Source organism: Argopecten irradians, chromosome 11 (genome assembly GCF_041381155.1).
Source record: "Argopecten irradians isolate NY chromosome 11, Ai_NY, whole genome shotgun sequence".
NCBI lineage: Eukaryota > Metazoa > Mollusca > Bivalvia > Pectinida > Pectinidae > Argopecten > Argopecten irradians.
In genome coordinates this window covers 26,721,317-26,748,839 of record NC_091144.1, presented here as the reverse complement: position 1 = coordinate 26,748,839, position 27,523 = coordinate 26,721,317, and the positions used below count along the sequence as shown (strand labels likewise).

Below are 27,523 nucleotides of genomic sequence, written 5' to 3'. Positions count from 1 at the left end.
TATAATAGTGTTGCGTATGTCGGACCCATTAGTCGGCGGCGCCAGCACAACGACAGTGTTATCGGCATTCGGCGTGAAAGGTTATCATTCACGATACAATCATTGAAAAATGAATTTCCAACTGTCTTCGAATGCTAGACGCTCGACTGATGGCTGTCGAAACGCGGGTCAAAACAATAGCTGACATTGGATTGATAGCTGTAGAGGCCCAGGTTGTAAACTAGGATAAATGATGTTCAATCGGCAATACATTCGTTATCCGTAAGTGTCCAAGAGGTTGAGGTTACAGTCAAGGATGTTTCTGAGGTCACACAGGAATTAAAAGAAAGTACAAAATTCATAAGTGATATGTATGACATGTACATAAACAGGGATTACATTAATTACATTACAAAGGTCGGTGTAAAGGGCTGTGAAGTTAATGTCGACGATGTTTCAAAGGAGCTCACTGAACAGGTTTGTTTGTTTGTTTTTATAGTAAATTATCTAGGCCAAATCACGTAGCATCTGTTGTTTTAAAGTTTAACAGTGGTTTGGGTTTACTTCGTCGCATCCATTTTTACTTACCACTTCCAGACAGACTTAAATTGTATCATGCCTGTATACTCCCACATTTTTGTACTGTAGCACTTTTTTTGTAATGTAGCACATTTTGGAGCGGGTGTTCTTTATTTTATGCAGAAGCTGATTAAAGCACAGAAACAAGCTGCAAGATTACTGTTAGATGCTTCATATGATAAACCACCTGCAAAAAATGTTTCTCTAATGGGATGGCTAGCAGAAAGTTCAAAAGGGGTGTTACGGTATTCAAACGTTTGAATAATCTAGGTCCAGACTACCTATTGATCACAGAAGTACAGTATTGTACATATGCAAGGGATGTAAACGGGCCAGGACCACTTCAACATAATTACCACACTTTCACATTATTTATTTATTTTTCATTTTTGTTTTATTTACTCACGAACATTATTGTGTATCGCTGCTCGGTGAATGCATATATCGTTACAAAATTTAAATGATTGCTATTAAATTCAATAAATATAAACAAACCTTTTTGTTTGTTTGAATAATTAACCTCCTATTAACAGCTTTAGTCATGCTAGGACGACTCCCAGTTATGTGGTGTGTTACGCCGATGAAGTGCGGGTGTGTGTGAGACTGCGGTTAATGGAACTCTTGTCCTTTTTATAATGCGTTATCACTGAAGCAACTCATCTTATTCCGTGGAGCTTATGGTCCATAAGTACAAATAACATCATGTAAAATATACAGTTGATATTGCAAGAGACGGAGAGTGATTTATATATTTAAATTCCATAATTTATATAAATTTCCAGCCAAATGTTTTTTCTGTTTTTTTTTTCTGACCTTTTCATAAAAGCAAAGTGGATAAATTTAGATTTACCAGTACAAAACTTTTTCCGGTTATATACAAAGGCAACCTTTAATTTTAACACACACCCGTTTTTTTAGTCACTCGAGCGATTAGTCAATTCCTTTTTCTATATACTGTTTTGTGTGATGTATGTGAAAGGAAGCCGCCATATTTTAACAACCAATTTTATGTGATTATTCACACGCAACACTGCGGGTGTCAGTTCGCTAAAACCTGCCTATATTATTAGGCTTTTAAAATGTGTTTTTGCCTAATATATAGTTAGCTCGCGATACCTCTTAAAACGTGAAATCGGAGGAAAGATTTGGCCTACGCTACGTCAGCGGCATATTTCTAATGCATCGTCCATACCCCGCTGCCCCCATGGTATATCTCATTTGTGAAATTAAACAACTCTGCACAATGAAATACTTCTGAGACCCTTCTATTTCACACATTTGTAATGGCCGCCGACTACACATTTAGTTGAGTAAACGGCATCCTCGATATTCCAGGGGTTCCGATCACTTACGATCTCTACACCCCTGGACTATCTCATAGTGAAACTGGAGGCAACAGAATAGAACAGGTAACTTAGTCATTTGATGTACATCAAAAGAGCCGTATAACGGTACACTGTGGTTGACTCTGTGCCTTTGATGTTAGGCGTCGCTCTCTCTATAGTCTTCAAATGAAATATTTGCTAGCCTGTGATTGGTCAAATGTTTTCCGCTGAGCTGCCTTCAATTTCACTATGAGATAGTCCAGGGGTGTAGAGATCGTAAGTGGTCGGAAGCCCTGGAGTATCGAGGATGAGTAAACGGCAGCAAATCACCATCGTTTTCGGTTTTATATTTAAAAAAGCCACGTGTAGTTGAGGTAAACAAAATGCCAGCCATGTGTAGGCCTGTAGTGAGCTACATGTAGATGCGGTACCGCCGCCGTGTTCAATTTAAATGCTTGATAACATGTCGTGTATGTCGACCGTGATTCCACTATAACAAATCTAAGTGGTTGGTATTTTGTTTCGTCTCAATAGACAGTCTATTAATCTGTCTGCTCGTACGAAATGACAGGACACACACTGCGTACAGCACGCACATACTTTGAGATATATTTCATTAAGTCAGATAGACAAACAAAACAAACCCACGAACAAACGAATGGACAGACAGACGGACTGAATGATGGATGGAGGGATGGACAGGCAGACACACACGATATACGATTTCAATTTACACACAAGGACGAACGAACAGTGCTGAGCCAATCAGCGGGACTCTGGTGAGAAAAACAAATTCCCAATTTTAATGGGATTTGAATTGCCATATTTGGAGGGCTATATTTCCGCCATTTTCGAATTCATGATTTCGAAATTATAACCCTGTAGAGACAATAGGCCAGAGTCTCAATTTACAAAAAATCAACACCCTACATTAAATAATAAAGGCGCTACGAGGCCACAGATTACGGAATAAAAGAAGGAAATGGAACAAATTGCCATATTTGGAGAGCTATATTTCCGCCATTTTTCTATATAACCCATTGGAATTCATAATGTTTGAAGACAAAAGTTTGTAACTCTGTATATTTAAGGATTAAAGTCTCTTTCTGGTGGTTCTATCGAAGGATAAAGTTGAGTAGGGTATCGATATTTGGAATGGACCGTGAACACTTCAATAAATATTAGAGGTGTCTATTACAAGTATTGTAAAGCTACAATTGAAGGATTCCGTTTCATTGATATTTCGAAACACCCAAACGTACATTGTGTATGTAAGTCCTACTCTCGCCGATTCACAGTAGATTCTAGATAACGTATACAGGACTTGTCTGTCCGCCGAGGTGAACAAAAATGCATTGTCGTGCTGGGTCGTTTTGGTTACACTTATCCAACTCAAATACTGATGTTGTTCTGACATATCTTATCCATTCGCGTACAACCAAAGATGTTAAAAATACGAATATAATGTAGATCTAGGCTATCTAGATTTACAGTGTATAACAAGGTCTCGGCAAGGTACTTTGCCAAACCTATAAAACGTTGGTATTTATAGATAATTGTCAAGATTAAACTATCTGAGATACAGTATTATGTCAATCCTATGTCACTCTAGTTCGGCAAAGTAGTTTGCCACTAAATATTCACAAAAACCATTTAACTTAGGCAAACTCGATTCGCCAAGTATTTAGCACATGCTGCACAGCCTACCCAACTACTAGATCCCAAAATGGCCACTGCAAGCTTTCCTGACCCGAAACGATACTGGACAGACGATTCTATCGATGTATTCTGCAACAAATGTGACGCCAAGATTACAAACAACAGGTTTTTGGACTGCGCCGTCTGTAAGCTTCAATACTGTTACGTCTGCACAGGACAGAAAACAAGCGTGTTACGTCTACTGGAGGCTGGCGATCTGGAAGGCTTCACATGGTCCTGTAACTGTTGTAAAGGAACAGAAGCAACACTTCTTAGAATAGAAAGTTCACTCACACAGTTGAAACATACCAGTGAACATAGAATTACGAAGATTGAAGAAAGAATAGAAATAATAGAAGAAAGGCAAGACAAGCACGAAAACCAAATATCGGCAAAAATGGAAAATCTGAAACTTTCTATGAAGGACGAGATAATCCAAGAAATAAAGGGCGAAATGACGGAAATGGTAGATAAAAGGACTCGGGAATCACAAGACCGAAAGAGCAGGGACTCTAATGTCATCATCTTCAATCTGCCTGAATCAAACAATTGTGACTCTGTTAATAGACAAGAGGAGGATCGAAGGAATTTTCAAAAAGTAGCTGATTCTATTGGTGTTTCAAATTTGGACACGACTGCAATTTTTAGATTAGGACGGCCCGACCCAACTAACAAAAAAACAAGACCTCTTAAAATCATCATAAATAATAAGAAACAACGAAAAACCCTACTAGAAAATTCCAGACAAATCAAAGACAAAGCTCCAAGAGAATTCAAAAAGGTCATCGTGATCCGCGATCTGACTATCGAGCAGCGTGAAGTCAGAAAAAGAAAATTCGAAACAAAAAGAGTACAAGCACATGAATCCAACTCCAATGAAGATCAGATGGAAGTCGAAGATATAAATGCGCCAAACACAGATATAATATCAAGCCAACCAATGACGACAATGGAGAACATTAGCCCTATCAGACGTTCTCTAAACATGACGTCATATAATCATGACGTCTCATCAAATGAATCCACTTTAGTATACAGCCAAGACACTTTTCTGGATAGCAACGCCCCGACTTCTCCAGTCGTGGATAGAGCATAGGAAACTACTTTTATGGAGGTTTTTACAGTAACAATTGCCAATGACAAAAACAATCGTCCTTCGACCATCCTTGTTTATTACTCAAACATTGACACGTTAACCCCAAGCAAGCGAATAGAATTAGAACAAATAATTTCTCAGAAATCACCTGACGTAATTGGATTAACAGAAATATATCCAAAGTCGTCATCTACAGTATACGAAGAGCTATACAACCTGGCGGGTTATGATTCCTTCAGAAATGGAAACGGAAAACGCGGAGTCCTTATTTTAACCAAATCAATCCTTCAAGCAAGTCCAGTACATGTGCCGGTTGAATTTGACGAACATGTTTGGTGTAGTATCAAACTATTAAAAAATGATACACTGCTTATTGGAAACGTGTACAGAAGTCCAAATAGCGATTCCAACAACAATGATAAATTATTAGATCTATTATCAGCAACAGAACAACTAAACTTCAATCATATACTTATCACTGGTGATTTTAACTATAAAGAAATAGTCTGGAGCACTTTATCAACTACAGTCTCTGCACACCATCCAGCTACATATTTTGTAGAGAAAACGAAAGACTTGTTTTTGCATCAACATGTACTTTCCCCAACAAGATACAGAGACAGACAAACTGCTAATTGCTTGGATTTAGTTTTTACCAATGAGGAAGGTATTAACATACGGAAACTTCCGTACGTTTTGTCAAGAAGTAAAGATGACGTAAGAATATGTTGAAGTTGAATTTTGGAATTTAATGATGATAACTTTGACTTGACGGATGGCTATTCTGGAGTGTCCAGAATATAGCCGTTGTGTTCCGGACAAAGTCGGAGACCTAACTGACTTACAAATAAAATATTTCATGCTTAAATAATGTACATACAATAAAATTACAGAATTATGCTTGACAGATATCGCTCATTGGCAGATTAATCAGCCGTGGTCAGTGTCCTTTAGGCAATTAGGATGGCCGTGACATTAATCCGGTTAAGTAATAGAATGGAACTTAAAATCTTTCAGAAAATGTATCAAAGTAAATTACCAGAGGATATACACAGTTATCACACATATGGGGTTTTATCTCAAATGTCACAAACGTAAATATGATCAAGAATATAACCTTAGGAATGTCAAATTACACACAATAGTATTAACTGATAATTGATGTTAAAATTTAGCAACTATTAACGCAAGTTCAAAGCACTTTAAAATTTATCACAAAATTCGTTGTGATAACTTCCTTCCGCTCCGGGAAAGACGCGTCCCGCGTCTTAATTAAACTGTCCTCTGTTTTGATGGAGTCTATTCGCTCGGTTTTCATAGGAAATGTGTGGTCGCTGGCGTCGTGAATTATTTTGTGGTTTGTTTGGTGGTCCGGGAAAAGTATTCGGTCTGGTAGTATTTGGAGCGCTGTAGTAACTAAGTTGTTTTTGGAGGCTTGTGATTATGTTTTGTTTCTGTTTTAATTCCTCGTCCTTCTCCGAAATTTTGAACTTTAAATTCGCAATCTGTCGTTGTGTCTGTTCTTTTTGTTACGCGGTTGTTTGTAATGTACTGATTGTTTCGTCTTTGCTTTTCATAATTTTCTTTCTGTTGTCCAATGCTTTTTCTAGTTCCTTAATTTGAGACACATAATTGGTTATATTCACATTTTTGGCGCGTGCACATTCCTCTTCTAGAATTTCGTTTGATCTTTGTAATTTTGCACACTTTTCTGATATTTTGGAGATGGTAACTTTGGTACGAACAAGTTTTGACTGTAATGAAATTATCTGGTTGCTGTAGTTAGAGTCTTTCTGGAAATCATTTTGAAGTTCACTATTTTCAATGTCACTGAATGGAAAAATACACAATACCTTTTTGGTTTCTCGGAATTTCCTGAGACGTTCAGAATCTCGCCGCCGTTTAGATGTTGACTTGGCCTTTTTCTTTGGTGCAGTGCGAATAACGGACTTACTGTCCGAAGAGTTTTTCGGGACAGGAACAGGATGGATAGGCAGTTGTCGCTGACTGGTCCAGGGATAATATCCTGTTGTACCAACATTTGTAGTACAATGTCCGGTTCGATTAAAACACATTCTCGAAAAGTGGCCAATGTTTCCACATCGGAAACAGTAACATCCGTTTGCTGGACAACACATCGGATGGTTTGGGGCGAAGTGGCCTCCACATCTATAGCATAATGCCATCCTGAATGGTTACAGTCAAAACGTTACCCTGGTTAACTCCAAAGTATGGCGAACACAGTCTTGGTTAAAATCCAGTCCGTGTGATTCCGAATAGAGTTGGTCCTTCTTTGAGTCACTCGCGGGAAAATACTTGCTTGTCAGTTGAGGTTTCGGGAAAGCGTACCCAGCGTAGAAGTGGGTACTACCCGGATTCTCTCCACCAATTAACATACGGAAACTTCCGTTCGTTTTGTCAAGAAGTAAAGATGACGTAAGAATATGTTGAAGTTGAATTTTGGAATTTAATGATGATAACTTTGACTTGACGGTTGGCTATTCTGGAGTGTCCAGAATATAGCCGTTGTGTTCCGGACAAAGTCGGAGACCTAACTGACTTACAAATAAAATATTTCATGCTTAAATAATGTACATACAATAAAATTACAGAATTATGATTGACAGATATCGCTCATTGGCAGATTAATCAGCCGTGGTCAGTGTCCTTTAGGAAATTAGGATGGCCGTGACATTAATCCGGTTAAGTAATAGAATGGAACTTAAAATCTTTCAGAAAATGTATCAAAGTAAATTACCAGAGGATATACACAGTTATCACACATATGGGGTTTTATCTCAAATGCCACAAACGTAATTATGATCAAGAATATAACCTTAGGAATGTCAAATTACACACAATAGTATTAACTGATAATTGATGTTAAAATTTAGCAACTATTAACGCAAGTTCAAAGCACTTTAAAATTTATCACAAAATTCTTTGTGATAGTATGATAGACAATATTGCACATATGCCCGGCCTAGGCCGAAGTGACCACTTGTTATTGGTTTTTAATCTGAACTTGTACAGTGATTGTAATTCGCATATTATTGAAAAAAGAGACTTCTTCAAAGGAAACTACAATAACATACGTGAAGGCCTACATAATACTGATTGGCAAGCGTTGCTATACGGAAAAGGTACCGAGTAGTAAATAACATACCAGTGAGCAAAATCACCATGGATCGTCCAAAGAACCGCATTCCTCTAGACGAACAAGCACGCAAAAACATCAAGAAAAAACAAAGGAAATGGTATAAATATCAACATTGCCATACAACAGAAAACTGGGAAAATTATAAAAGAGCAAGAAATCATGCAACAACTTCGATTAGAGCATCTAAATACCATTTCGAACAAAATATCGCCAATCAAATAAAGGAGAACCCGAAGCAGTTCTGGAAATATGTGAGGACTAATACCAAAATAAAACGAACTGTAGGAAATTTGGAGATCTCAAACGGCTTAATATGTAGCGACAGCAGAGAAAAGGCTGAACTGCTCAACGAATACTTCTGCAGTGTATTTACTGTTGAATCTGATACAGATCATCTACCCCATTTTAATGATAGAAATGTAGACACTCCACTGCTAGATATTAACATCACAAAAGAAAAAAGTCAAGTCGGTGATTTCTAAGTTAAAACCAAATTCTTCTGCTGGCCCTGATGTATTCCATCCCAAACTGTTAATCGAGACATCCTATGAAATTCTGGAACCTCTCGAAAACATTTTTAATAAATCCATCGTTGAAGAGAAATTACCAAACGGCTGGAAAAATGCTTTGGTAACACCAATTCATAAAAGCGGTTCAAAAACAAAAAAAAGAAAACTATCGCCCGATAAGTCTTACTTCCGTTCCTTGCAAGATATTACAGCGAATTATTAAAGACGAAATAAGAACGCATATGGAACGGAATGGCTTTTTTTCAACCTGCCAACATGGATTCACAAAAGGGAAGTCGTGTGTGACTCAACTTATTGAAGTTGTTGACTATGTCACGTCAGAAATGGAAAAAGGAAACAACGTTGACGTCATTTACCTCGACTTAAGCAAAGCCTTTGACAAAGTACCACATAGTCGATTACTACTTAAGATGGAAAAATATGGTATAAAAGGAAATATTCTAGGATGGATAAAAGATTTTTGAAGGGTATGAAGCAAAGAGTTTGTATGAACGGCGAACTGTCTGTGTCTGCGTGACGTCACAAGCGGCGTCCCCCAGGGGAGCGTCCTCGGGCCGATTTTGTTCTTGATATTTATCAATGATATGCCTGAAGTTTTAAACTCGGTCGTGAAAATGTTTGCCGACGACGCTAAGCTGATGAAGGGTATTGGATGTGTCAGAGACAGACTAGACCTACAGAACGACGTCGACAATGTTATTAAATGGTCTGAGACATGGAACATGGAATTTAACACCAAAAAGTGCAAACACATGTCTATTGGAAATTTACATCAACATGACAACTTCTGCTACAAAATGGGCACAAATGAAGAAATAAGCAAATGTAGTTCGGAAAATGATCTTGGTGTTACATTCGATTCTCACCTCAAATTTAGTCAGCATGTAAATAATTCAGTCTCTAAAGCCAACCGAATTACAGGATTGATATTCAAAACATTTAGCTATATCAACAAAGACATGTTTTTGAACCTTTACAAAACTCTTGTCAGGCCTCATCTGGAATACGGATCATGCGTTTGGAACCAAATTTCCATTAAGGACCAAATTTTGATTGAAAATGTCCAAAGACGAGCTACAAAAAGAGTGAAAGGTTTACACAACCTGACGTATGAACAACGTCTCAGATCACTAGGAATACCAAGTCTTCAATATCGACGGAAACGAGCAGATATTGTCCAGGTCTACAAAATAATCAATGACATCGATATTATGGACAAGGACAAGCTCTTTACGATGTCTCCTGTTACTGTCACCAGAGGGCACTCAAAAAAGATTCTGAAGCGCGGGGCAAGATTGAATGTCACAAAGAACAAATTCAACAGTAGAACTGTGGATACATGGAACAGTCTACCTGAAAATGTGGTATCTGCAATGACTCTGAACTCATTTAAGTCACGCCTGAACAAGCACTGGCACAATGAGCCCTCTAAATTCACTCCTACATGTTTTTAATGTTACTTGATTGGAGAACTATTGTATACAAGGATACGCCTCCAGAAGCCATTGAGCTTACAACGGTGTTAATTTACATAATTACATAATTACATAGGCTACATGTTGTAGAGAACAACACAGACTCACAGACACACAACATGTAAACATTGCGACGTCATCGGAATGTGCAAAACTGTACATTGTACAACATTGTTTATTTATCATACGCACGGAAGCATTGCTCAAAGAGGTACGGTAGTAACATAAACAATGTAACTTTTCTACATTTGTATTTACACACATACATGTATATGTGTTCAAACCTATTTTGATACATGTACATGTTCATCGAACGTACGTTCGGTTACTGAAAACACCAAAAGTTTCTGATTTGGACCATCATAAATTCATCCGCGCGGCTCCAAATTGCGCGTGACATACTCAATTTATCGAGAAATAAAGTTGAGTAGCCTTTGGTTGAAATCAGCGGGGTTTATACTATCAATTCACCACTGACTGTAAATATACAGGTTTAAAGCCGCTGAAACAACTGTCGCAAGGACAAAAAAAATAGAAATTTCGATTTTTGATGTCCTATATCTCCGCCATTTTGAATAATATAACCATGAAATTAGTCATTATATAAGTCTGAGAGCATGTTTTTTAACATCCAATTCAAAACATTTCTCTTTGAAATTTCATAAAATACGGTGAAATTTACATTTAAAAATGAACGAAACGCCATGTTTGGAGGGCTATATTTCCGCCATTTTCAAATTCATTACTTTGAAATGATAACCCTGTACAGACAATATGCCAATGTCTTTATTTACAAAAAATTAACACCCTACAATAAATGATAAAGGCCCTATGAGCTCACAAATTATGGGAAAAAAATAAGGAAATGGAACAAATTGCCACATTTGGAGAGCTATATTTCCGCCATTTTTCTTTATAACCCCTTTAAAATCCATAACTTTTGAAGACAAAAGTTCATACAAGATAGATATGAAAAATCAACACTGTACATACAGGTTTAAAGGCGCTGAAACGTCTGCGCCAAGTAAAAATAAAAATTTCGATTTTTAATGTCCAATATCTCCGCCATTTTGAATCATATGACCTTGAAATTGGTCATTTTATGTGCTTGACAGCATATTCTTTCATATGCGCCTTTCAAAACATTTCTATGGTAAAGCTCATTTTTGACCTTTGTTTGACCTCATTTGACCCTCTAGCGAACTCTTGACCTAGACATAATCTCTGATAACATGTAGTAAGAAAAAAACGTTCGATATCGCGATCTACCTAAATAACGAAATGCACACGTTGAACAGCGTACGGTTATGAAGCTATGAACGTTTAAAGTTTGGTCGAAAAAAGTTGTTTTTTACGTCTGTGACCTTGACCTTGAACATTATTGTAAAAAATCGAACGTACATTTCAAGATCTTAGGTACGTTCATAACGTGTCCAAAGTTGAGCGTCGTACATTAGTCCGTTAGTGAGATATCCTGCTAACAAGATTTGTGGAAATAAGAAAAAAAAAAGAAAAATAATAAGAAAAAACATAACAATAACAATAGGGATTTCCATCCGTAAATGGAAATCCCTAATAAGAAGAAAAAACAGAACAATAACAATAGGTATTTCCATCCTAAATGGAAATCCCTAAAAACATAACAATAACAATAGGGATTTCAATCCGTAAATGGAAATCCCTAAATAACATTTTATAAGTTAAATATTAGCATAATCCCTCTACACTAAACTGCCCTTCTGACCAAAACACATTTTGAATTTCTTCAAGTTCGATCGGTGCGATTTGGCTGAAACTTACATGAAATGATCCTAACATGATCCCGACAAAGTGTTGTTATTTTTCGGGTCGATCCGAAATCCAAGATGGCCGCCACAGCCGCCATCTTAAAAACACATTTTGAACTTCTCAAGTTCTATCGGTGCGATTAGGCTGAAACTTGCATGAAATGGTCCTGACATGGTCCCGAAAAAGTGTTTTTATTTTTCTTGTAGATCTGAAATCCAAAATGGCCGCCACAGACGCCATATTGAAAACACATTTGGAACTTCTTCTCAAATTCTACCGGTGCAATTTGGCCGAAACTTGCATGAAATGATCCTAACATAGTCCCGCCAAAGTGTTGTTATTTTTCTGGTCGATCTGAAATCCAAGATGGCCGCAACAGCCGCCATCTTGAAAACCCATTTTGAACTTCTTCTCAAGTTCTGCCTGTGCGATTTGGCTGAAACTTGCATGAAATGATCCTGACATGGTCCCGACAAAGTGTTAATATTTTTCGGGTCGATCCGAAATCCAAGATGGCCGCCACAGCCGCCATTTTGAAAATACATTTTGAACTTCTTCCCTTGGGCCTCTTGTTTGAAATAAAATTTCTTGAAAGAAATTGAAAATGATCCTGACATGGTCCTGACAAAGTGACACCATATATAATTAATTTTACTATTGCCAAGGTAGTTAAATCCCCGTGAAGGCCCTTTGGGCCTCTTGTTGTATATCCGGCCTTCGGCTGCCACTTGCCGAAGGGTAAATTGCGCTCCACTGTGCTATATAGTTTAATATTTGTCTACTTTGTCCCGCATTACTGTTCGTATCCTATTATGTAATCGTGTTCGTTTTGTATGTCTTGATAAAGGGGCAGATCTCCTCGAAAGTTTTACAATTTTGTTTTGTCCACACGGTTGGAATTACTTCCTTGTCCCATACACTAGCCTTATGTATACTTACGAGGATTATTTGTGTGTCCGTGTGTATGTAAGTATGGCGAGAGCATGGATGTGAGTGTGGTTTTTGTGTATTGTATTTGTTTCAAACCGATGAGCCGAATGGCTCAAGGTAATAAAATAATTGAATTGAACCTGTGTTTTAGCTGTGAATTTCACCTAAGGGTTTCATTTATGTATAACATGTGATAATTATGTGATTATTATACAGTAAAGTCACATCAATATATGTACGTTCATTAGTAGTCCATATAGTATGTGTACGTGGTAAGTAGTAGTCACCGCGAGGCACCCAATCCATTGTTATATTCCAAAACATTTTTCCTTCAGGAAAAATTATGAAATTTCTTGATATATCGACAACCAAGAAGTCCAAAATCTTATTGTCCAAAATTTAGCTTCTGCTTTGAAGGAAAGACGGCAACATTCGCAGATTTTTGCAGAGCAAATTTACCACCGACTGCTTGCCACGTGACCACGTGACCCGAATGTTACAGCATTTTAGGGAGCAGTCTAATCCGGACGATTGAACGCAATTCACTGTACTTCATACTTTGTGGATATACAGGTAAGACTTATATGAATCAGTATAAGATTGCCTTACTATTGTTTTTTTTAAAAAAAAAACACCTACCTATTGTTGATAAATATGTTGGCGTTCGATAGAGAAATTAATTGATTGGTCAATAAAAATTGTGGGCGGAGTTTGGCGATCGGTCCGGACGATTGAACGCAATTCACTGTACTTCATACTTTGTGGATAACCACAGGTGAATCTCAGGTAAATATACAGGTAAGACTTATATGAATCAGTATAAGATTGCCTTAATAAAAATTGTGGGCGGAGTTTGGCGATCGGTCAATTGAGCCTGTATTGACTTAAATACTTATAATAGTGTTGCGTATGTCGGACCCATTAGTCGGCGGCGCCAGCACAACGACAGTGTTATCGGCATTCGGCGTGAAAGGTTATCATTCACGATACAATCATTGAAAAATGAATTTCCAACTGTCTTCGAATGCTAGACGCTCGACTGAAGGCTGTCGAAACGCGGGTCAAAACAATAGCTGACATTGGATTGATAGCTGTAGAGGCCCAGGTTGTAAACTAGGATAAATGATGTTCAATCGGCAATATATTCGTTATCCGTAAGTGTCCAAGAGGTTGAGGTTACAGTCAAGGATGTTTCTGAGGTCACACAGGAATTAAAAGAAAGTACAAAATTCATAAGTGATATGTATGATATGTACATAAACAGGGATTACATTAATTAGATTACAAAGGTCGGTGTAAAGGGCTGTGAAGTTAATGTCGACGATGTTTCAAAGGAGCTCACTGCACAGGTTTGTTTGTTTGTTTTTATAGTAAATTATCTAGGCCAAATCACGTAGCATCTGTTGTTTTAAAGTTTAACAGTGGTTTGGGTTTACTTCGTCGCATCCATTATTACTTACCACTTCCAGACAGACTTAAATTGTATCATGCCTGTATACTCCCACATTTTTGTACTGTAGCACTTTTTTTGTAATGTAGCACATTTTGGAGCGGGTGTTCTTTATTTTATGCAGAAGCTGATTAAAGCACAGAAACAAGCTGCAAGATTACTGTTAGATGCTTCATATGATAAACCACCTGCAAAAAATGTTTCTCTAATGGGATGGCTAGCAGAAAGTTCAAAAGGGGTGTTACGGTATTCAAACGTTTGAATAATCTAGTTCCAGATCACCTATTGATCACAGAAGGTCTTTATGTCAGAAAATATACATTTGAATAGCTACATATCGAATTAAACAAATGATTATCTTACTCCTGTTTTGTCTTTGAAGCCGTTCGTAAATAGTACAGTATTGTACATATGCAAGGGATGTAAACGGGCCAGGACCACTTCAACATAATTACCACACTTTCACATTATTTATTTATTTTTCATTTTTGTTTTATTTACTCACGAATATTATTGTGTATCGCTGCTCGTAGAACGAATAATCATACCCTGCCTCCACTCCGGTTCCCGGCAGGGTATGAATTCCACCCCGTTGCCGCTAGTGTTGCAAGCCCCGATGTGATCCACATCGGGCACTTTGAGACTGATAAAAATATATTTTTCGGGTATTATCCTTATGTAACCTGTATTGTTCTGACAATAATGATCTATATTTACTTCACAAACCTTTCGATTATAATGTTTCATCAACTATTAGTGGTAAAATCCAAGGCAAACACAACACATGTATAATTCTGTTCAAATACGCCGCCATGTTTGATTTACCGGAAACCGTGACGAAATGAAACACTCAACAGGTAAAATATGTTTAAAAGATTTTAAAAGCCAACAAACTAAGAATAAATATGGTGAAACTGAACAAATGTAAGTATTATTAAGAATTAAGCAAAAAAGAATTTTTAAAGTTCATGTTAAAAACTTTGTAACATATTTTTCTTTCGTAGTGAAAATTTGTAGGTCATTCCATATATGGTACTAGGTGCCATATTTGGAGCGCGAGACTTTCTAACGAGAAGCATCATGGCGGCCAAGTGAGCCGTGTCGGAGATGTGAGCCATTCAAAAGTGCTTCAAAACATAATTTAGACATGGAGGTGGGTAAATAAATAATCATTTTATGTTAAAAATGTTTGATATTGTTGAATTTAATTAAAAAAATTACATGACACACATGAAATGCAACATTTTCACCGCTGGATGTTTTGCAACACTACGGGCAATGGGACGGAATCGTAGCACTGACGACGACCATCTGTCAGAAATCTTCCGTCCGTCGTTCAGAGCTACGTCATCGCAGCTACGCTGCTCGGTGAATGCATATATCGTTATAAAATTTAAATGATTGCTATTAAATTCAATAATATAAACAAACCTTTTTGTTTGTTTGAATAATTAAAGATGCTCCACCGCTGACAAATGGTACTTTTTCTGCTATCAAAAACGGGAGCAGACGATTTTGCATTTTTCTTCAGTTACAAAAGTTACCTACTTTACACCATTACCACCATTTAAAAGTTTGAGCTTCTAATTTTTTGTTTCAAGCTAAAATTTGAAAAATATTTAATTGCATCCCGAAAAAATTCCGTTACACTACATCCTATATGGAATGAAGTACTGATTGCGCATGCACTAAAGACAAAATAAATTATTTCATATTATTTTTTTGTGCTTATTAGACATATATATATATGTACATGATTAAATACCAATTATTGTTCAAATGATGAATATCATTCATGCTCTGTCGGCGGTGGAGCATCTTTAACCTACTATTCACAGCTATAGTCTAGAACGAATAATCATACCCTGCCTCCACTCCGGTTCCCGGCAGGGTATGAATTCCACCCCGTTGCCGCTAGTGTTGCAAGCCCCGATGTGATCCACATCGGGCACTTTGAGACTGATAAAAATATATTTTTCGGGTATTATCCTTATGTAACTGTATTGTTCTGACAACTATGATGAATATTCAATTCACAAACCTTTCGATTATAATCTTTCATCAACTATTAGTGGTAAAATCCAAGGCAAACACAACACATGTATAATTCTGTTCAAATACGCCGCCATGTTTGATTTACCGGAAACCGTGACGAAATGAAACACTCAACAGGTAAAATATGTTTAAAAGTTTTAAAAAGCCAACAAACTAAGAATAAATATGGTGAAACTGAACAAATGTAAGTATTATTAAGAATTAAGCAAAAAAGAATTTTTAAAGTTCATGTTAAAAACTTTGTAACATTTATTTCTTTCGTAGTGAAAAATTTGTAGGTCATTCCATATATGGTACTAGGTGCCATATTTGGAGCGCGAGACTTTCTAACGAGAAGCATCATGGCGGCCAAGTGAGCCGTGTCGGAGATGTGAGCCATTCAAAAGTGCTTCAAAACATAATTTAGACATGGAGGTGGGTAAATAAATAATCATTTTATGTTAAAAATGTTTGATATTGTTGAATTTAATTAAAAAATTACATGACACACATGAAATGCAACATTTTCACCGCTGGATGTTTTGCAACACTACGGGCAATGGGACGGAATCGTAGCTCTGACGACGACCATCTGTCAGAAATCTTCCGTCCGTCGTTCAGAGCTACGTCATCGCAGCTTTAGTCATGCTAGGACGACTCCCAGTTATGTGGTGTGTTACGCCGATGAAGTGCGGGTGTGTGTGAGACTGCGGTTAATGGAACTCTTGTCCTTTTTATAATGCGTTATCACTGAAGCAACTCATCTTATTCCGTGGAGCTTATGGTCCATAAGTACAAATAACATCATGTAAAATATACAGTTGATATTGCAAGAGACGGAGAGTGATTTATATATTTAAATTCCATAATTTATATAAATTTCCAGCCAAATGTTTTTTCTGACTTTTTCTGACCTTTTCATAAAAGCAAAGTGGATAAATTTAGATTTACCAGTACAAAACTTTTTCCAGTTATATACAAAGGCAACCTTCAATTTTAACACACCCGTTTTTTAGTCACTCGAGCGCTCCTCTCTCTAGCACTTTGGCCATTTTGTGTGATGGCTCTTCAGGAATATATATGTACAGTACATACACCATAAAACTTATGCTAATTAAATTAATATAAGATTGTGATCAGTTTGTTAATTAAATAATTAATATTTACATTAACTGACTTAAAAAATATAGATAGCAACTCAACGTTAACACATATTCAATGTACATATCGTTAACTTTAAATTAGAAGATTGATTGTCAAAATTAAGCTTGATGTAAATATTACAAATGCGTTAAAGATGCTCCATCGTCGACAGAGCATAAATGATATTCCTCATTTGAACAATAATTGTAGTTTAATCGTGTATATATATGCCTAATTAACACAAAAAAATAACAATTAAAAAACAAAATCAAAATTCTATATAAGATACAGTGCCACGGAATGTTTTCGGGATGCAATTAATTATTTTTCATATTTTTAACTTGAAGTAAAATTAGAAGTTCAAACTTTTCAATGGTGGTAATGGTGTAAAGTAAGTAACTTTTGTAACTGAAGAAAAATGCAAAATCGTCTGCTCCTGTTTTTGATAGTGAAAAAATACCATTTGTCAGCGGTTGAGCATTTTTAACTATTTAAATAGTCTGGTCACATCCGTTCTTTATCACAGTACTGCATGGATGTAACTTACAAAATCAACATACATGTATTAATTTCTTTTAAGATATAGACATATAATCACTTAGGTCACTGATATAATTTACTCAAAAACAAAAATCACAGATAGGAGACTGGTGACTTTTGAGTAAAATGATACAGCGAAGTATGTTATAAAAGTTCTTCATTAACACATAGTTCATTTACAGTTTGCATCGTTTCAATTTGAAATTATGTTTTTTAAATCTCTAAAAGATATTGTTGATCTGAAACAGTCAGATAAAGAATTTCATGTTATAGCTGCTAAAATACTACAACTGTTCTCACCGTATCTACCAATAGGTCGATAACTGCTTTATTATATGACACTTACATGATATTTACCCGGCTCTTCAAAAAGACTTTTAAACTACAAAAAAAATTCTGTTTACAAAAGTAGTCACATGTAGTAAATGTTAAATATTCAAATGCTACTTTCTAACGGTATCAACTGGTAGAACCGGAATATTTTATCAACTGCAGCCCGTCTGGCATTCTTGAACGTTTTCCATAAATTGAAGTTTGCAGTTGATCACAGTAAACCTGATGCCTTCCGCCATATAATATATGTTGCCGACTATAATAATGACGTCACAATAGATTATCCCAACGTCATTGAATGACGGAAACTCCCGTTACGCTAAATTTGGGTAGGAGTCAACGTCAAAACTGATTATGACGTAAAGTCTAAAGGGATTTTCTTTTTTTGACACAGGTTACTAGACTCACGAGAGGTACCTGGACTGAGTCCAGTAACCTCGCGTGCTTTTCCACCGATTTTGGGGTTGATATCGCAGTTGATGAATACTTCTCAGAAACGTATGGGCCAATGAAAATACAACAAAAGCACCAGTCATATAATAACGGCCTTTTTATTCCTCTTTATACCCACATGACTGGGAATCCATAGATAAGTTATTTGATTTTAAGAAAAGTTTGAGCTTCTAATTTTACTTCAAGATAAAAATACTAAAAATAAATACATTTTGTTTTTACATCTCGAAAAAAATCCGTGGAACTATGTCCTATATGAAATTAAGTATTGATTGTCCATGCACCAAAGGCAAAATAAATATCTTATATTATTTTTTATGTTAATTAGACATATACAAAATGTATATATACATCATTAAACACAAATTATTGTTTAAATGATGAGTATCATTTATGCTATGTCGGCGGTGGAGCATCTTTAACATCCACGTGAACCTTAGATCCAATGTTAAACAACAAAACCTAGTTAGTTTCCCCCTACATCAGGAATACACACTTGACCTAAAATGTTTTAACTACAAATACTATATTTTTAGCGCAATTTCCCTCCACTGGGGACAACACTGAACCCTGGGGTAATATAAATGACGATTCTTGTAAGGGATCATACGACATTTTATCTATGAAGATTATTTGTTTATACCGTTTCTGAAATATTAGAAGAATATTAAATGGTTACATAAAGTAACACCTATTTGGCCCAGCCCCCTGAGTGTCAGTCAGGGAAATGTTGCCGAGGCTTCAACTGCTGCCTCAAACTGATAATTCTGACAACATTTTCCTATAACAAATGATCGAATAATTCTCAAAAATGTGTTTTCCCTATATAAATTATAGTAAATTTCCTCGGTAGGACACCTGAGACCCCAGGGTTATATAAATCACAGTTTTTTGTAAAGGACCTTAAGACCTCTCCATCTCCAAGAAGAATGTTTGATTCTACCATTTTTGGAATTTCAGAAAAATATTTTTGAAGTTTTAGTCTATTTGACCTTTTTGGCCATGTCCCTCAGGCCCATGGGGGCTGGGACCATATAATTCTCAATTTTTGTTGATCTTTGGCCATGAAATGTTTCTGCAAAATTTCAACGAATTCGATTCAGTGGAATGGAGAAGTCGAAAATTTAAATTGTTAATCGTCGCACAACGGACGAAGCATGACGACGAACAACAAACGATAATAATAGGTCACTTGAGACTTTGTCTCAGGTGACCTAATGAAATACAAAACAAAAATTGTAACTTGTGTTATTTTTCAGATTACTATATTTCATTCTAGTGGTAAAAAATAATTCAAATGTGCCAAGTGTCAAAATCTAAAATTAACAATTTCAATGTTGTTGAATTTAATTTGATTTTAAAATGACATATCTTGTATTGCTGCATTTTTTTATCACTGATAATTGAAAGGGACAAGGTAGCTATGGATCATTTAACATGTCAACATCTAACGTCAATATGACGTCAAAACCTGACGTCATATTACACCGCGTCTATACAAGGTCAGATTCTGACTCTAAAAAACTTTCACATCCAACTTGTATGACGATATGTGCCTGCTGCTGGCGTATACAAGGTCAGATTCTGACTCTAAAAAACTTTCACATCCAACTTGTATGACGATATGTGCATGCTGGGCGTATACCGGAAATGACCGTAAACTCATCTCAGGTTGTCATTTGACGTTAGTTTCATGTTAAATATAAAGATATAATATGGCAAATAAACAAGTCACTATAACAAGTCGTGGTGCTTGATGTTTCTCTCCCGAAGACATGAATTGTTATTGACATAAACGGCAAGATAACACAGAGAAAGTGATAGGAAATAGCATGCTTACGATAGACGCGTAAAGATAAATGCCGGAATATATATTGAATGCAAGGTGTTTACGTTATTGGCAAATGGTCATCTTTTGGTATGGCAAAGGATATGTTCGAGATTGGAATAGTTTTTGCGGTATTAAGGTTTTTCTTTCAGCCACGTGTTCGGTCCTACCTAACTTGTGGTTACGACAAATTCGTCAGAAAGTGTAAGAATGTAGCTTTTTTTACAGACGACAGCAAGTTATACTTACGTAATTGTTACTTTGACCTTGATGTATTTGAATTTTATTCCAACTGCGGGGTAGGGGGGATAATGCCACGCTTTGCGGTTCTTTGTTAGCCTTCACTCTCGTTCATAGAATCGAATATGTAAGAAATGTTTAACATCATTTACACATGATTAATTAGCTTGAAGAAAAAAAGTTAACATAAAAACAATTTTTATGCTCATATTTTTACTCCTTCTTTCATTCAAAGTTTTTTTTTCTTTCTTCTCACTGGTAACTCCTTTCTTCTTTTAGGCCTGTCTTTCATTTCTCTATAATTGTCTCTTTTTCTGATCCTCTTAATCTACATTGTATTTATATCAGCATTATTTTTTGTTATTGTTGTACTCTCATCTTTTTCCCTCCTTTACATTTTTGTAAATATTGCTACTTCCAATATATTTTTGCAGCTATTATCTCTCAAAATTTAAAATTGCAAACTTTCATTTCGTGTTATACAGATTATGAATATCTTGCTTTTCAATTCCATCTTTGATACTTAATATTTAGGTACTGTTCAATGCACTCTAGTTATTGACAATAAGTCATGTTGAAATGCACATATAAATACATACTCCATCCAGTTCCTATGTTATAAAGAACCCTAAAGACCCTACACTGTATATTGTACATGCATGTATGCATACTATGATATTCACATTCATGAACAAGTCTGAATAAAATGTCCGAGGTATTCACATTAACTAGGAATAGCAAAAGTATTAACAGATATGTGATAACCTACAAGTTCGTGAATACACAAATATATACTATATTTACATGTATATAAGATAACCTACAAGGTACAAATGTATACTGACACTACTGTCATCAATTAATCTGATGTATGTAAACCCATAGCAGCCTATACTCGCAAGGGCAAGAGTTCCACAATGCAGGAAGACACAACACAAATATACCGCAATTTCCTGGCTGTTAATGTGACGTTAATTCGATCAAATAAACAAAGGCTTTTGGGGAAATAAAAGAAACTTCGAACTGCTCTCAGAATAGCAGGTGATTTGTTTGTTTGATTTTAAGGACGGCCACCTATGTGTGCCATGTGTTGTGTATGTAAAGTGCGTGGTGTGATTATGTTGAGTTTTTCATTAAGTGTAAAGCCAATTATGTATCAATTTTGTGTCGTTTTAGCTTGAAGTGTGAACAAAAATCACCGAAAATGAACTGGAGAGGAATAATCGGGTACGTACAGATTTTCATTTTAAACACATGGGGTGTCATACAAATGTATCAATGTGATTAAAATACAGATCGTTCGTTAAATAGTGGTTCTTACAACATCCCATAAGGGGTCATGTTCGGATGACCTTTATACCACGTGTGCTTTAGATAAATGTATTTATACACCTTGCTACGAACATCAATTGAAAGCTCTATTTCGTCCCAGTATACATATACAATTAGCTTTGTATGCTCTTTGGGCGAGATGACAACGTATACGAAAATAATTCTTGACAGATTTTGTGTCGCCTTCAACGCAAGGGCGACACATAGGTATCGCTGTGTTGGCGTCGGCGTCCGGGAAAAGGTTTCCGAGCAATAACTTTAGTATTTATTGTCCGATCTCGAGTGAGTTCGATACTGGTCAAAATTCGTCAATATTTGCAAGAGTTATCGAAATTTAAAATCGTCAAAACAGATAAATCCATAGTTTCCACTCGATAACTTTAGTATTTATTGTCTGTTTACAACCAAATTTGGTATATAACTTTATATCAAGGAGAGCGCGGATTGCGTTGATACTGGTCAAAATCCGTCAATATGTGCAAGAGTAAGAGGACTTTAAAATCGTCAAAACAAATAACTTTTGTTTCCGTGCGATAACTTTGATATTTTTTATCCGATTTTAACCTAATTTTGCATATTGCATTATATGGGTTTGATTCGAGTCAAAATCCGTCAACATTTACGACTCGCTACTACTTTCACCTGAATATTTTCAACTGTAAACATATTTTGTGATTAGTTAAACTACTGTGCAGGCGACACATTCACTTCCGTGGAATTCTTGTTTTAAACTATTCCGTACCTTGTCAAGATTCTGGCAGCAGCAATATGATAGGCCATTCCCAAATGTTACCAGGACATGCCCCCGAATTGGATGTTGTCAGATCCTCTTATCAAATGTAGTGATAATAAGGATCTGTGCATGTATTTTAACCTGATATCAGACCAGCCGTCATATAAGATGTGTATCTCCATAAGATATGTAGGGCATTCAATCTTATTAAAATCCAGATCCTTTATTATCACTACGTTTGATAAGAGGATCTGAAAACATTCAATTGTCCTGATGAACTTTGAAAATGGCCTATAAAATTGCTGCTGCCGGAATCTTGACTGTATACGAAATAGGTCAAAAAGCTGTCAAGAATTGTTTTTGTGTAATTAGTCAACTCGAACAAAGAGCACAACAAAGCTAAATGTATATACTGGGACGAAATGACCTTTGCAGTTGATGTAGTAAGGTACAGGTGGTATAAAGGTCAGATATTGTCATATCCTGTATTGAACGGAGTGGTTATAAGGATATGTATTGTTTGTAGTGCTATTTCACTGATTTTTAAGATTCTGTAACACAAATTCCAGACAACTGATACCTCTCTTGTATAAACATCCTGACCAGCCGCCTTCGGATCCCGAATCGTTATTCAAACATATTGCATAACGAACTAGAACCGTTGCACCATTTGTATATTTAGTGATTTTGGGAACTTGGGTACGCTGGTGTCCACGTTGTTTATATAAAAGATGGATGCAGGCTTAATGTCTGATTTATCGCTAAGGTAATGTAAGAGTAATGTAAGCGGTATATGCACTGTAAAGCTTTAAAATAAATAACACATGTTTTAACTGTTAATTAAGGTGTGATTAATGTTTTTTTTCAGTTGTGGCTTTCTTATCACCATGGTTGTGAATTTCTGGTATTTTCATGAAAAGGCACGACAAACGTTTCCCCTTCCAATGTACAGAGAAGAGAACCGTACAAATACTGACGTTCATCAAAAGTCTGTGTCAAATGAGTCCATCCCAGTTTACTTCTACAAGAAACAACTTGATCTTTCTAATCCATTTCGTAAATGTGATCATAAATGTCATTTAATAGAAGGGTTTTCTAAGGCTCCAGATGCTGTTGTGGTATTTCATGCACCGAGTTTACATGATGTGAAACCGTTAAAGAAATATCCGCAACAAATTTGGGTTTTACATTCCATGGAGCCACCAACATTGCATCCACCATCTAAAAAACTTGAAATGTGGACAAAACTTTTTAATTGGACATTGGGTTATAGAAGGGATGTTGATTTGTTACATGTATACGGGAAATTTCGTTCAGTCTCAACTACTTTAAATCATAAAAATACCGTAAACACATCCATATGGCGGTCACAGTATAATAAAACTTCTCTCTTTGTGTCACATTGCGGTGTAGCTAGTAAGAGATTACAATACGTGAAAACGTTAAATCCATTTTATAAGAATGATGTGTACGGTGCTTGTGGAACATTGAAATGTCCAAAATCCAAATATAGCATTTGTCTGGATCTGATAAAAAAATACAAGTTCTATTTGGCTTTTGAAAATTCTTTTTGTAAGGATTACGTTACAGAGAAAATGTTCAAAACATATTTTTTAAACGGAAGTGTAATACCAATCGGGCGAGGGCAGAAGCAGTACGATCTTTTTATGCCCCCAAATTCTTTTCTGGACACATCAAAGTACTCTTCTCCAAAGAAACTAGCGGAACATTTGTGGTATATCTCAAATAACGCAAGCGAAGCGAACCTGAAATTTGCGTGGAAAGAACATTTCGAGGTGTATAACAGTAATTTGGGTAGAACATCAGGGTTTTGTGAGTTGTGTAGACGTCTTCATGATCCTGCTTTAGTACAGAAGTACAAACGAATTTACGAGGATATCGATGTTTGGCTCCGTGGCAGGAAGAGCACCAGAATGTGCATGGATCCTTCCGACCTTGTTTAACCTGAGTGGTAAACTATCAACATAGTGCATAGGAAATGTGAAGAAATCATGTCAGTAACCATCGAGATTTAGATAGAAAGTCAAAAATATCAAATCTGGTCAAAAATGTGTGAAAACATTAATATAACTTCATGAAACACATTGTAGTTAAAAAAATATGATATGATGTTTCCATCGAAATGGCAACATTTTCCTATTAACCTATTCATGAATCGCAGCAAAATAACTTATATTAGATATGTTTTGTATGCACAGTGTCAGGTAACTTTGTCAGCTTATTTTAAAAATAAATGTCCAACATAACGATATTAAGTATTATTACGATGAGCAGGACGACAAAATATATTAAAATTCATATGGCGGTAACTTTTAACTGACAAAACTGTCATAAAGATCATAGGAAGTTTTCAACTTAGGTGTTAATCCGACTCCCAAGTTTCCGCTTACGTGCAGATAGTGCTCAGAGGCAAAACTAATAAAGTCATACACAAGAAAACTTGTCTAAATATCTTTATTTTGTATTTTAACACAAAATGTCCATATGACACATATATGCCTAGCTACATGTGTTGAATTTATCAATTATTACAATGCCTGTCGTTCATTAAAAAGCTACCAAAAATATATTTTACAATTCACCCATGATGATTGCAGCCTAGACACATATTTATTGATGCCATGTCTATGGGGGTGAGGAGAGGGGATAGTGAAATCCAGCGGAACAAGTGAAAGCGTACGTATACATGTTCATCCTGCAACTGCCCCACCATCCTCGATACTCCAGGGCTTCCGATCACTTACGATCTCTACACCCCTGGACTATAACTGAAGGCAGCTCAGCTGAAAATATTTGACCAATCACAGACCAGCAAAGATTTCCTTTGAAGACTACAGAGAGAGCGACGCCCAACTTCAAAGCCACATAGTCAACCACAGTGTACCGTTATATGGTTCTTTTGATGTACATCAAAGGACTAAATTACCTGTTCTGTTCTGTTGCCTCCAGTTTTACGATGAGATAGTCCAGGGGTGTAGAGATCGTAAGTGATCGGAACCCCTGGAATATCGAGGATGCTGCCCCACTTACTGACGGATAACTACTGCCTCAATACGAGCACGTGTTTTCGAACGTGGCCCTGAACTTTAACCTTCCGGTAAATGAAACGATACCACATTCACCGGAATGACGTCATTTTTACGATATCGAAAATCTCGTATGGCGGTGACGTCTTTTTCTTGTCAATAGAAACAATGCAAGTGATCTATTTTTTTTTTAAATATAGACTTGCCCACTTCTGGTGACATAGATTTACACGAAGATATGAATGGATATGATTTATCTTATCCAAAGTCACACGGTATACATGTATTTCTGCAACTACCCGGTAAACGTTTAGGATGATATCTATATTGTCTCTGTTGAACTACATGTATATCTAACCATTTGTACAATTTATGTCCTTTTGTTATCTAATGTTATGAAAAATAATTCATGTAGATCTATAAATATTCTTATACATGTACATATATTTACACTTGCTAGGCTTGTTCACTATACGCTAATACTAGTCGATTTTGTTTATCATAACTGCATGGTAACATTGAACTTTGAACTTGCGTATGAAAATGTTCTATGCAACGTTAAGGGGCTACTTAAAAAAAAAGAAACATATGGCTTTGTTTACATTTTGACGCAACATTACGTGTCTATTGTTGTTTTTCATAGAATATTGGAAAAATGTAAACAAAATACACATGTTTTATATTTATGTATGATACAAACATTTTTAAAATTAACAATTGCATAAAAAACGGGAAAAAATATCCCGACCGGGGCGACGTGCAGTGCTTTCATTTTTGATAGAAATGATTGATGTCAAATGTAAACATTACCTCTGTGTCTGTGTTTGTCCTACGATCGAGTCTTTAGGGTGAACGGACGTGAGGCCCTCGGACAGAGGTCAGTTATAAACATATCCTCTTGTCTTTGTTATAGAACATGCACCTACATGTAGTAATCCGAGTGTTGACAGTTACACGCGTCACCACAAATACATTGTATCCATCGAAATTGTTCCATCTGTGTTGTTACATCTTGATGTACTCAGTAGAAGTATGGGGTCACGAAAATATTACAGCTATAGAAAAGCTTCATTTACAGTTTTGTAAACGTATACTCGGCGTGAGGAAAAGTACGTGTAATTACATGGTATATGATGAATTAGGGAGATTCCCTCACTGTGTAGAGGTTAAAAACAGAATTATTATGTTCTGACACAAATTGATTACTACTGATAATCTTTTAAGTAATATATATAAGTTGATGTTAAACATGAAAACAAATAATATCATGGAATTCAAATGGATGCATAATGTTAAAAATATTTTTGGAGAAACTGGTTTGAATTATATATGGGACTTCCAGAATGTATGTACATGTACATATAATAGAGAATATTTAAAATCTATCGTAAAACAAAGATTACAAGATCAATTTGTACAAAAATGGTTTAATGATATAGAGAATTCATCAAGAGGCCGTACTTATTCTATTTTTAAAAGTAATTTTGAATTCGAAAAGTATCTTGTGAAACTAAAGCCAATAGACAAATCATCATAAAATTCAGAACCTCGAACATGCACTTACCTAAAAAAACTGGATGATGGACTGGGACCCCTGAAGTAAATAGAACTTGTAATCTATGTTTTACTGATATTGGAAATGAATATCATTATTTGTTTCAATGCAGTAATGAAATGGTGAAACGTTTACGAGAAATGTATATACCAAGTTACTATTTTAAAAACCATAGTGTTATCAAAATGAAAGGCCTGTTTACTATATGTAACATAACTGTTCTGACAACTATGTGTAAATTTTTTGAAAAAAATTTGAAAACTATTGATTGAGCA

The 27,523-nt window shown here is 36.0% G+C and overlaps 1 protein-coding gene across 6 annotated transcripts; it reads left to right on the top strand.

The window, feature by feature from the left end:
- Positions 1 to 25: 25 nt before the first annotated feature.
- On the top strand, positions 26 to 25,110 carry LOC138335141 (alpha-(1,3)-fucosyltransferase C-like). 6 transcript variants are annotated; one of them, XM_069284083.1, is made up of 3 exons: positions 26 to 456; positions 21,758 to 21,808; positions 23,515 to 25,110. In XM_069284083.1, the coding sequence occupies exons 1-3, from the start codon at positions 422 to 424 to the stop codon at positions 24,608 to 24,610; spliced, it is 1,182 nt and encodes a 393-aa protein (XP_069140184.1). In that variant the 5' UTR covers positions 26 to 421; the 3' UTR covers positions 24,611 to 25,110. The 6 variants fall into 6 exon arrangements, with proteins under 6 accessions (XP_069140184.1, XP_069140188.1, XP_069140187.1 ...); XM_069284087.1 differs by lacking the exon at positions 26 to 456 and adding an exon at positions 13,077 to 13,133; XM_069284086.1 differs by lacking the exon at positions 26 to 456 and adding an exon at positions 13,282 to 13,358.
- The last annotated feature ends 2,413 nt before the right edge of the window (positions 25,111 to 27,523 follow it).

Excerpts from the sequence above, each read along its gene's own strand:
- LOC138335141 (XM_069284083.1), top strand. The coding sequence starts at position 422 with ATGTCGACGATGTTTCAAAGGAGCTCACTGAACAG. Across the intron at positions 457-21,757 it reads CAAAGGAGCTCACTGAACAG|CTTGAAGTGTGAACAAAAAT; the intron begins GTTTGTTTGTTT and ends GTGTCGTTTTAG. Across the intron at positions 21,809-23,514 it reads AACTGGAGAGGAATAATCGG|TTGTGGCTTTCTTATCACCA; the intron begins GTACGTACAGAT and ends GTTTTTTTTCAG.